At 31.9% G+C, this 13,115-nt stretch overlaps 1 protein-coding gene across 1 annotated transcript in view; it reads right to left on the bottom strand.

Annotated features, from left to right (window-relative positions):
• LOC143049950 (protein arginine N-methyltransferase 3-like) overlaps nucleotides 1–13,115 on the bottom strand; it is a 30,676-nt gene that overhangs the window by 6,575 nt on the left and 10,986 nt on the right. Inside the window, exons 8-10 of the mRNA XM_076223724.1 lie at nucleotides 12,045–12,232; nucleotides 10,346–10,483; nucleotides 9,788–9,875 (exon numbers count right to left, since the gene is read on the bottom strand). Coding sequence (XP_076079839.1) covers nucleotides 9,788–9,875; nucleotides 10,346–10,483; nucleotides 12,045–12,232 — 414 coding nt within the window. The remainder of the gene's footprint in view (nucleotides 1–9,787; nucleotides 9,876–10,345; nucleotides 10,484–12,044; nucleotides 12,233–13,115) is intronic.

Below are 13,115 nucleotides of genomic sequence, written 5' to 3'. Positions count from 1 at the left end.
ATTAAATACATACAAACTACTTATTTTGTTGTAATATAACTATGTTAAGGAGTTAGAATAGCTTCAATTTTTGAAATTCAAGGTCTATAGTAGGGGGTTCAATATACCGCAGGGGGGTCAAAATACCATGGCTAAGTAAAATTTTCAAAATATCTTTTCCAGTTTATTTAATACATACAAACTACTTACTGGAGTAATATAACTATGTTAAGGATTTAGAATAGCTTGAATTTTTGAAATTCAAGGTCTTTAGTAGGGGGTTCAATATACCGCAGGGGGGTCAAAATACAATGGCTAAGTAAAATTTTCAAAATATCTTTTCCAGAATATTAAATACATACAAACTACTTATTGGAGTATTACAACTATGTTAAGGAGTTAGAATAGCTTGAATTTTTGAAATTCTAAGTCTATAGTAGGGGGTTCAATATACAGTGTGGGGGTCAAAATACCATGGCTAAGTAAAATTTTCAAAATATCTTTTCCAGTATATTAAATACATACAAACTACTAACTGGAGTAATATAACTATGTTAAGGAGTTAGAATAGCTTGAATTTTTTAAATTGAAGGTCTTTAGTAGGGAGTTCAATATACCGCAGGGGGGGTCAAAATACCATGGCTAAGTAAAATTTTCAAAATATCTTTTCCAGTATATTAAATACATACAAACTACTTATTTTGTTGTAATATAACTATGTTAAGAAGTTAGAATAGCTTCAATTTTTGAAATTGAAGGTCTATAGTAGGGGGTTCAATATACCGCAGGGGGGTCAAAATACCATGGCTAAGTAAAATTTTACAAATATCTTTTCCAGTATATTAAATACATACAAACTACTTATTGGAGTATTATAACTATGTTAAGGAGTTAGAATAGCTTGAATTTTTGAAATTGAAGGTCTATAGTAGGGGGTTCAATATACTGCAGGGGGGTCAAAATACCATGGCTAAGTAAAATTTTCAAAATATCTTTTCCAGTATATTAAATACATACAAACTACTTATTGGAGTAATACAACTATGTTAAGGAGTTAGAATAGCTTGAATTTTTGAAATTCAAGGTCTATAGTAGGGGGTTCAATATACCGCAGGGGGGTCAAAATACCATGGCTAAGTAAAATTTTCAAAATATCTTTTCCAGTATATTAAATACATACAAACTACTTATTGGAGTATTATAACTTTGTTAAGGATTTAGAATAGCTTGAATTTTTGAAATTCAAGGTCTATACCGCAGGGGGGTCAAAATACCATGGCTAAGTAAAATTTTACGAATATCTTTTCCAGTATATTAAATACATACAAACTACTTATTTTGTTGTAATATAACTATGTTAAGAAGTTAGAATAGCTTCAATTTTTGAAATTGAAGGTCTATAGTAGGGGGTTCAATATACCGCAGGGGGGTCAAAATACCATGGCTAAGTAAAATTTTACAAATATCTTTTCCAGTATATTAAATACATACAAACTACTTATTGGAGTAATATAACTATGTTAAGGAGTTAGAATAGCTTGAATTTTTGAAATTGAAGGTCTATAGTAGGGGGTTCAATATACTGCAGGGGGGTCAAAATACCATGGCTAAGTAAAATTTTCAAAATATCTTTTCCAGTATATTAAATACATACAAACTACTTATTGGAGTAATACAACTATGTTAAGGAGTTAGAATAGCTTGAATTTTTGAAATTCAAGGTCTATAGTAGGGGGTTCAATATACCGCAGGGGGGTCAAAATACCATGGCTAAGTAAAATTTTCAAAATATCTTTTCCAGTATATTAAATACATACAAACTACTTATTGGAGTAATATAACTATGTTAAGGAGTTAGAATAGCTTCAATTTTTGAAATTCAAGGTCTATAGTAGGGGGTTCAATATACCGCAGGGGGGTCAAAATACGATGGCTAAGTAAAATTTCCAAATATCTTTTCCAGTATATTAAATACATACAAACTACTTATTGGAGTAATATAACTATGTTAAGGAGTTAGAATAGCTTCAATTTTTGAAATTCAAGGTCTATAGTAGGGGGTTCAATATACCACAGGGGGGTCAAAATACCATGGCTAAGTAAAATTTTCAAAATATCTTTTCCAGTATATTAAATACATAAAAACTACTTATTGGAGTAATATACATGTAACTATGTTAAGGATTTAGAATAGCTTGAATTTTTGAAATTCTAGGTCTATAGTTGGGGGTTCAATATACCGCAGGGGGTTCAAAATACCATGGCTAAGTAAAATTTTCAAAATATCTTTTCCAGTTTATTTAATACATACAAACTACTTATTGGAGTAATATAACTATGTTAAGGATTTAGAATAGCTTGAATTTCTAAGTAAAATTTTACAAATATCTTTTCCAGTATATTAAATACATACAAACTACTTATTGGAGTAATATAACTATGTTAAGGAGTTAGAATAGCTTCAATTTTTGAAATTCAAGGTCTTTAGTAGGGGGTTCAATATACAGCAGGGGGGTCAAAATACCATGGCTAAGTAAAATTTTCAAAATATCTTTTCCGTTACATTGTAAATTAAATACATACAAACTACTTATGGGAGTATTATAACTATGTTAAGGAGTTAGAATAGCTTGAATTTTTGAAATTGAAGGTCTATAGTAGGGGGTTCAATATACTGCAGGGGGGTCAAAATACCATGGCTAAGTAAAATTTTCAAAATATCTTTTCCAGTATATTAAATACATACAAACTACTTATTGGAGTAATACCACTATGTTAAGGAGTTAGAATAGCTTGAATTTTTGAAATTCAAGGTCTATAGTAGGGGGTTCAATATACCGCAGGGGGGTCAAAATACCATGGCTAAGTAAAATTTTCAAAATATCTTTTCCAGTATATTAAATACATACAAACTACTTATTGGAGTAATATAACTATGTTAAGGAGTTAGAATAGCTTCAATTTTTGAAATTCAAGGTCTATAGTAGGGGGTTCAATATACCGCAGGGGGGTCAAAATACGATGGCTAAGTAAAATTTCCAAATATCTTTTCCAGTATATTAAATACATACAAACTACTTATTGGAGTAATACAACTATGTTAAGGAGTTAGAATAGCTTGAATTTTTGAAATTCAAGGTCTATAGTAGGGGGTTCAATATACCACAGGGGGGTCAAAATACCATGGCTAAGTAAAATTTTCAAAATATCTTTTCCAGTATATTAAATACATAAAAACTACTTATTGGAGTAATATACATGTAACTATGTTAAGGATTTAGAATAGCTTGAATTTTTGAAATTCTAGGTCTATAGTTGGGGGTTCAATATACCGCAGGGGGTTCAAAATACCATGGCTAAGTAAAATTTTCAAAATATCTTTTCCAGTTTATTTAATACATACAAACTACTTATTGGAGTAATATAACTATGTTAAGGATTTAGAATAGCTTGAATTTCTAAGTAAAATTTTACAAATATCTTTTCCAGTATATTAAATACATACAAACTACTTATTGGAGTAATATAACTATGTTAAGGAGTTAGAATAGCTTCAATTTTTGAAATTCAAGGTCTTTAGTAGGGGGTTCAATATACAGCAGGGGGGTCAAAATACCATGGCTAAGTAAAATTTTCAAAATATCTTTTCCGTTACATTGTAAATTAAATACATACAAACTACTTATGGGAGTATTATAACTATGTTAAGGAGTTAGAATAGCTTGAATTTTTGAAATTCAAGGTCTATAGTAGGGGGTTCAATATACCGCAGGGGGGTCAAAATACCATGGCTAAGTAAAATTTTCAAAATATCTTTTCCAGTTTATTTAATACATACAAACTACTTATTGAAGTATTATAACTATGTTAAGGAGTTAGAATAGCTTGAATTTTTGAAATTCAAGGTCTATAGTAGGGGGTTCAATATACCGCAGGGGGGTCAAAATACCATGGCTAAGTAAAATTTTCAAAATATCTTTTCCAGTATATTAAATACATAGAAACTACTTATTGGAGTATTATAACTATGTTAAGGAGTTAAAACCTTGAATTTTTGAAATTCAAGGTCTATAGTAGGGGGAAATTTTACTTTGCCATGGTATTTGGACCCCCCTGCGGTATATTGAACCCCCTACTCTAGGCCTTTAATTTCAGAAATTCTGGCAATTTGAACTGTTTTATGTAGTTAGAATACACCAACAAGTAGTTTGTTTGTATTAAACTTGATGGAAAAGATATTTTGAAAATTTTACTTTGCCATGGTATTTTGACCCCCCTGCGGTATATTGAACCCCCTACTCTTGGCCCTTAATTTCAGAAATTCTGGCAATTCTAACTCTTTTATGTAGTTAGAATACACCAATAAGTAGTTGGTATGTATTAAATTGGCTGGAAAAGTTATTTTGAAAATTTTACTTTGCCATGGTATTTTGACCCCCCTGCGGTATATTGAACCCCCTTCTATAGACCTTTAATTCAAAAAATTTGGCAATTTTAACTCTTTGGTGTAGTTAGAATACACCAATAAGTAGTTTGTAATTTTAGCTCACCTGGCCCGAAGGGCCAAGTGAGCTTTTCTCACCACTTGGCGTCCGTCGTCCGACGTCGTCGTCCAGCGTCGTCCGTCGTCCGACGTCGTCGTCCGGCGTCGTCGTTAACAATTTACATTTTGAACTTCTTCTAGAGAACCACTGAATGGAATGGAACCAAACATGGCATGAATGATCCTTATGAGGTGCTGACCAAGTGTTGTTACTTTGTAGCCGATCCATCATCCAAGATGGCCGCCAGCAGGGGACTTAGTTTAACATAGGACGCTATGGGAAATGCATACAAATGACTTCTTTTAGAGAACCACTGAATTGAATGAAACCAAACATGGCATGAATGTTCCTTATGAGGTGCTGACCAAGTGTTGTTACTTTGTAGCCGATCCATCATCCAAGATGGCCGTCAGCGGGGGACTTAGTTTAACATAGGACCCTATGGGAAATGCATACAAATGACTTCTTTTAGAGAACCACTGAATGGAATGAAACCAAACATGGCATGAATGTTCCTTATGAGGTGCTGACCAAGTGTTGTTACTTTGTTGCTGATCCATCATCCAAGATGGCCACCAGTCGGGGACTTAGTTTAACATAGGACCCTATGGGAAATGCATACAAATGACTTCTTTTAGAGAACCACTGAATGGAATAAAACCAAACATAGCATGAATGTTCCTTATGGGGTGCTGACCAAGTGTTGTTACTTTGTAGCCGATCAATCATCCAAGATGGCCGCCAGCGGGGGACTTAGTTTAACATAGGACCCTATGGGAAATGCATACAAATGACTTCTTCTAGAGAACCACTAAATGGAATTAAACCAAACATAGCATGAATGTTCCTTATGGAGTGCTGACCAAGTGTTGTTACTTTGTAGCTGATCCATTATCCAAGATGGTCGCCAGTGGGGGACTTTTGAATGAAATTAAACATGTTCCTTTCCTTATAAATGAGGTTGTGTTGTCACTTTTAGCCAAATTTTATATTTTATTATATGATTTCAAAAACCCAAGTAGAATCAGGTGAGCGATACAGGCTCTTGAGAGCCTCTAGTTTAAACTTGCTGGAAAAAAAAATTTGAAAATTTTACTTTGCCATGGTATATTGAACCCCTACTCTAGGCCTTTAATTTTAGAAATTCTGGCAATTTGAACTCTTTTATGTAACAAGAATACACCAATAAAAAGTTTGTATGTATTTAACTTGCTGGAAAAAATATTTTGAAAATTTTACTTTGCCATGGTATTTTGACCCCCCTGCGGTATATTGAACCCCCTACTCTAGACATTTAATTTTAAAAAATCTGGAAATTCTAACTCTTTTATGTAGTTAGAATACACCAATAAGTAGTTTGTATGTATCAAACTTGCTGGAAAAGTTATTTTGAAAATTTTTCTTTGCCATGGTATTTTGACCCCCCCCCTGCGGTATATTGAACCCCTACTCTAGGCCTTTAATTTTAGAAATTCTGGCAATTTGAACTCTTTTATGTAGTAAGAATACACCAATAAAAAGTTTGTATGTATTTAACTTGCTGGAAAAAATATTTTGAAAATTTTACTTTGCCATGGTATTTTGACCCCCCTGCGGTATATTGAACCCCCTACTCTAGACATTTGATTTAAAAAAATCTGGAAATTCTAACTCTTTTTATGTAGTTAGAATACACCAATAAGTAGTTTGTATGTATCAAACTTGCTGAAAAAGTTATTTTGAAAATTTTTCTTTGCCATGGTATTTTGACCCCCCTGCGGTATATTGAACCCCTACTCTAGGCCTTTAATTTTAGAAATTCTGGCAATTCGAACTCTTTTATGAAGTTACAATACACCAATAAGTAGTTTGTATGTATTTAACTTGCTGGAAAAGATATTTTGAAAATTTAATTTGCCATGGTATTTTGACCCCCCTGCGGTATATTGAACCCCCTTCTCTAGACCTTAAATTCGAAAAAAATTGGCAATTTTAACTCTTTGGTGTAGTTAGAATACACCAATAAGTAGTTTGTATGTATTAAACTTGCTGGAAAAAATATTTTGAAAAATTTACTTTGCCATGGTATTATGACTCTCCTGCGGTATATTGAGCCCCTTACTCTAGGCCTTTAAAATTTCAAAATTCTGGCAATTCTAAACTCTTTTATGTAGTTAAAATACACCAATCAGTAGTTTGTATGTATTAAACTTGCTGGAAAAGATATTTTGAAAATTTTACTTTGCCATGGTATTTTGACCCCCCTGCGGTATATTGAACCCCCTTCTCTAGGCCTTTAATTTCAGAAATTCTTGCAATTTCAACTTTTTTATGAAGTTAGAATACAACAATAAGTAGTTTGTATTTATCAAACTTACTGGAAAAGATATTTTGAAAACTTTACTTTGCCATGGTATTTTGACCCCCCTGCGGTATATTGAACCCCTACTCTAGGCCTTAATTTTAGAAATTCTGGCAATTTGAACTCTTTTATGTAGTAAGAATACACCAATAAAAATTTTGTATGTATTTAACTTGCTGGAAAAGACATTTTGAAAATTTTACTTTGCCATGGTCTTTTGACCCCCCTGCGGTATATTGAACCCCCTTCTCTTGACCTTTAATTCAAAAAATTTGGCAATTTTAACTCTTTGGTGTAGTTAGAATACACCAATAAGTAGTTTGTATTTTTTAAACTTGGTGGAAAAAAAATTTTGAAAATTTTACTTTGCCATGGTATTTTGACCCCCCTGCGATATATTGAACCCCCTTCTCTAGGCCTTTAATTTCAGAAATTCTGGCAATTTTAACTCTTTTATGAAGTTAGAATACAACAATAAGTAGTTTGTATTTATTAAACTTGCTGGAAAAGATATTTTGAAAATTTTACTTTGCCATGGTATTTTGACCCCCCTGCGGTATATTGAACCCCTACTCTAGGCCTTTAATTTTAGAAATTCTGGCAATTTGAACTCTTTTATGTAGTAAGAATACACCAATAAAAAGTTTGTATGTATTTAACTTGCTGGAAAAAATATTTTGAAAATTTTACTTTGCCATGGTATTTTGCCCCCCAACCCCCTACTCTAGACATTTGATTTAAAAAAATCTGGAAATTCTAACTCTTTTATGTAGTTAGAATACACCAATAAGTAGTTTGTATGTATCAAACTTGCTGGAAAAGTTATTTTGAAAATTTTTCTTTGCCATGGTATTTTGACCCCCCTGCGGTATATTGAACCCCTACTCTAGGCCTTTAATTTTAGAAATTCTGGCAATTCGAACTGTTTTATGAAGTTAGAATACACCAATAAGTAGTTTGTATGTATTTAACTTGCTGGAAAAGATATTTTGAAAATTTTACTTTGCCATGGTATTTTGACCCCCCTGCGGTATATTGAACCCCCTTCTCTCGACCTTTAATTTAAAAAAATTGGCAATTTTAACTCTTTGGTGTAGTTAGAATACACCAATAAGTAGTTTGTATGTATTAAACTTGCTGGAAAAGACATTTTGAAAATTTTACTTTGCCATGGTATTTTGACCCCCCTTCGGTATATTGAACCCCCTTCTCTAGGCCTTTAATTTCAGAAATTCTTGCAATTTTAACTCTTTTATGAAGTTAGAATACAACAATAAGTAGTTTGTATTTATTAAACTTGCTGGAAAAGATATTTTGAAAATTTTACTTTGCCATGGTATTTTGACCCCCCTGCGGTATATTGAACCCCCTTCTCTCGACCTTTAATTTAAAAAAATTGGCAATTTTAACTCTTTGGTGTAGTTAGAATACACCAATAAGTAGTTTGTATGTATTAAACTTGCTGGAAAAGACATTTTGAAAATTTTACTTTGCCATGGTATTTTGACCCCCCTTCGGTATATTGAACCCCCTTCTCTAGGCCTTTAATTTCAGAAATTCTTGCAATTTTAACTCTTTTATGAAGTTAGAATACAACAATAAGTAGTTTGTATTTATTAAACTTGCTGGAAAAGATATTTTGAAAATTTTACTTTGCCATGGTATTTTGACCCCCCTGCGGTATATTGAACCCCTACTCTAGACCTTTAATTTAAACAAATCTGGCAAATCTAACTCTTTTATGTATTTAAAATACACCAATAAGTAGTTTTTATGTAGTAAACTTGCTGGAAAAGAAATTTTGAAAATTTTACTTTTCCATGATATTTTGACCCCCTGTGGTATATTGAACCCCTACTCTAGACCTTTAATTTCCAAAAATCTGGCAATTCTAACTCTTTTATGTAGTTACAATTCACCAATTAGTAGTTTGTATGTATTTAAATTGCTGGAAAAGACATTTTGAAAATTTTACTTTGCCATGGTATTTTGACCCCCTCCCCCTTTTTTACCATGGAAAATCAAAACTATCCTTATATTTATATATACATATGTTATAATTACAAATAATTAAAGCATTCAAGCTACATATGGTCTAGTTATAATGTGTCAATAAGTATTTTGAATGACATTTTGTTGGTAAAGACTTCAGAGCACTTATACCAAGGAAAGATATTTCTTTTAATTAAGCATGGAAAATGTACCTTCCCTTCTTGTATGAATGATTTTTTAATCTATGATTAGCTTTAGAATAATGTAAAATGTTCTAATAATCATCTAGGATGAAAAAAACAGGGGGGTTCAATTTACCATGGGGGTTCAATTTTCCATACAGGGGGGGGGTTCAATTTACCATGGGGGGGTTCAATTTACCATAGCGGTATTTTGACCCCGGGGTCAATTTACCATGGGGTTCAAAATACCATATGACACCGGATATCAAATTGATCCACATTGTGGTCTAAAGTGTCTAAAATTGAACATTATTTGATTTCATCAAAAATTGAATTCTTTGGGTTCTATGATGTGCTGAATCTAACCATGTATTTAGATTTTGGATATTGGACCATAATTGGTAAATGTCCAATTTAAAAATTTTAAGTTTTTAAATTTAAGTTCTTAGACCACATTCATTCTGTGTCAGAAACCTATGTTGTGTCAACTATTTAATCACAATCCAAATTCAGAGCTGTATCAAGCTTAAATGTTGTGTCCATACTTGCCCCAACTGTTCAGGGTTTGACCTCTGCGGTCATATAAAGCTGCGCCCTGCGGAGCATCTGGTTTGTGTTGAAACAATGTTTATCATCCCTTTTACCTATATAGGAATTATTTTTTTGTGGATCAAATCAGTCAACAAAATTTACAAACTTAATTTGAAATCAAAAACTTTTTTTATCAAAAACATGCTTATAAACTTTACCTTTTTGTACAGGTATAAAATTTTCTAACAGGAATACAGTCTGTTTCCAATGTGTTGATGTGTCTTTGGGTCCAGTAGAAAACATAACCTGTATACAATAGAAATCCTCATATCAAAATACTGTTTAATAAAAGAAACAGTTATCTCCTTTTTAAACTTTTCAAAAACAATTTACCCATGCAGCAATTACTTCATAAAATAAGTTCCCAATCTACACAAACCTATTGTTTGTTGAGGCCATCTCATATGCATGTAATTCATATTGTATATAACCCTGAGGTTGATTGATTGCTGCTGGCTAATTGTCAAGTGGCAAATATTTCATGTTTCCTTTCATGAGTTCTTAATTTTTCTTTTGATTATTTTTCTAGATTCAAAATATTTGTCTTCCTCACTGGGGTATATCACTTGGTGAAGATCAGGAGTTGGCATAATTTTAAGGTTCCAAAATAGTATAAAATCAATTTAGATAATTTTTATTGGAAAAATTTAATATAACTACAAACTTTCCCTGAACTATGAACTTATTAGGTATAAATTTATCATCCAATTACTTACCTTGTTGCCACAATTTCTATCAAAGTGAATATCAAAATAACCAATGACAGCAGTTATCTCCCCTTTTGTTGCCAACGACAACTGAAAATCTTGTTTGAATTGTAAATCACCAAACTTACAAAGGCGGCAGTCTAATTCCTGCAAAATTAATACTTCTTAAATTCAGCATCCTCCTTTTCATATTGAATATCGGTACATTTATATGAATAAAAAGGAGATTTAGGGAAAAGAAAAAGATACAACAACCAAGCAATAAACCTAAGACAAAAAATAGTGGTTAAAATGTCGATTTTATTTACCAGTGAGGAACATTTAATTGCAGAAAGCTGAATTCAGAATAGTATCAAAATTTTGATTTTTTTTTTTACAAAAACACATCTTGCCAGCTATTTCTGCTGTAAAACATGCAAAAGTTTGTAAAAAAACCTGCTCACTGATGATACCATCCCCTCCCCTTCCCCACCCCCTGCAAGTGGACAATTTTAAGTGTAAAAATATGCAAGTGTTTAGTAAACAGGAAGTTGTTGAGTAATGATCTGAAAATGCATCACATGGTATAGCTGACTTATATAAACCCTGGCCTGAGGCCAAGTTTCAGATATCCTTGTATTGTAGTTCCTGAGAAAAATGTGAAGAAAATTTTCAACTTGACTGTCATGTGTAAAATTATACAAGTGTTAGGTAAACAGGAAGTTGTTGAGTAATGAATTTGAAAATGCATCACACAGTACAGCTGACTTATATAAACCCTGAAACCAAATTTCTGAAATCCTTGTATTGTAGTTCCTGAGAAAAATCAACAAAATTATTCATGGGACGGAGGGACAGAATGATGGACTGACGGACTGTTGGATGGACAGACAGAGATAAAAAAGTATACCCCCACTTTTTTAAGCAGGGGAATAATAAATACATGCAATAATTTCAAAATTTCATACCCTAGCTTTTATTAAGACGGTCAAAATGAGTAAGGGGATTACAATATTTAAAGATTCTGTTATTTTCTTTTGAATTTTAAAATCAAGTGGTTAAAATTGTGTCAACTAAAATACAAATATGTAGTCTAGAACTAACTAATCATAAAACTATGAATAAACAAGAATGTGTCCCAAGTACATGGATGCCCCATCCGCACTATCATTTTTCTATGTTCAGTGGACTGTGAAAATGGGATAAAATCTCTAACTTGGCATTAAAATTAGAAAGACCATATCATAGGGAATATGTATACTAAGTTTCAAGTTGATTGGACTTCAACTTCAACAAAAACTACCTAGACCAAAAACTTTAACCTGAAGCGGGACAGATGGACGAAGGAACAGATGGACGAACGGACGAATGTACAGACGGACGCACAGACCAGAAAACATAATGCCCATAAACGGGGCATAAAAAAGTGTCATACACTACAGATAAAAAAATCGGAGGCACTACAAAAATTATAGAGAAAATAGAAAATATATGTTGCCAACATCTTAAAATCACATAATTCACAATGATACGAATCTTCAACCTATCTTTTGCTTTCCAAACCTAGACAATACAGTTTTAGCAAAATTTTAATCATGCTAAGATAGCATTAGAATGACATGAATCAATCTGGATCACCAGAGGACCAAATATTACTCATTAAAATATTTTTAAAAAAAATTAAAAAAAATTATTTCAGAAAAACATTATGGGTAAGTATCATAATCACCTTAATAACAGCAGGTTCAGAAATAATTTTATCTGGTTTCACAATATCTACACTAGCTTCTTTTACAACATCAGCCTGCATACAACTCATTTTAAAACCATACACATTTTCCCAGAATGCAATGTGTTTATCATGGACATCTTTATCATCAATGGCTACCAACTGGATGTTACATTTATCTGGATACACTGTTGTAAAAGATAAATCTCACAAAATAAATATAAAACAACTATAAAGTGATATTGGTCCAAGATTACACCATTCAAGATGTATTGTTTGTTAAAAATATTTTTTTTATTTTAGAAGTCCTTAAAAAATAACATGAATTCAATTTAAAAAATAAAACTATTTGCCTACCTAAAGTTATTTTTAAGAAAATAAAACTTTTTGCATACCTAAAGTTATTTATTAGAAAATAAAACTTTTTCCCTACCTAAAGTTATTTTTATTAAATAAACTATTTGCCTACTTAAAGGTTTTTTTTAGAAAATAAAACTATTTGCCTACCTAAAGTTTTTTTTTAGAAAATAAAACTATTTGCCAACTTCATTTTTTTTACATAAATAAGGCCGTTAGTTTTCTCGTTTGAATTGTTTTACATTGTCTTATCGGGGCCTTTTATAGCTGACTATGCGGTATGGGCTTTGCTCATTGTTGAAGGTCGTACGGTGACCTATAGTTGTTAATGTCTGTGCCATTTTGGTCTTTTGTGGATAGTTGTCTCATTGGCAATCATACCACATCTTCTTTTTTATATTATAGTTATTTTTTAGGCTTGCAGAAACACTGGTATTATTTCTTAAGACCTCACAGAATATATAATACTTAATCTGGGACAGGCTAGCAATTAATTCTAACTGGTTTTTTTTTCATCAAACATAGATACATATAGAGAAAACTTAGATAAATGGATTCTCTTAAGAGTTTTATTTTTAGTTCATTTTTAACATGTGGGACTGACAGTTATTTTTTGGTCTTTAGTCTGTTTTTAATACATATAAATGCTGCAATCTAGCATTTTAACTTTTGTAAGAGAAAATTGTTCAGTGTTTCTTTTTTATTCATTATATT

The sequence above is a fragment of the Mytilus galloprovincialis genome, chromosome 10, assembly GCF_965363235.1.
Source record: "Mytilus galloprovincialis chromosome 10, xbMytGall1.hap1.1, whole genome shotgun sequence".
NCBI classification, from domain to species: Eukaryota; Metazoa; Mollusca; class Bivalvia; order Mytilida; family Mytilidae; genus Mytilus; species Mytilus galloprovincialis.
This window is presented reverse-complemented; position numbering and strand designations above follow the sequence as displayed.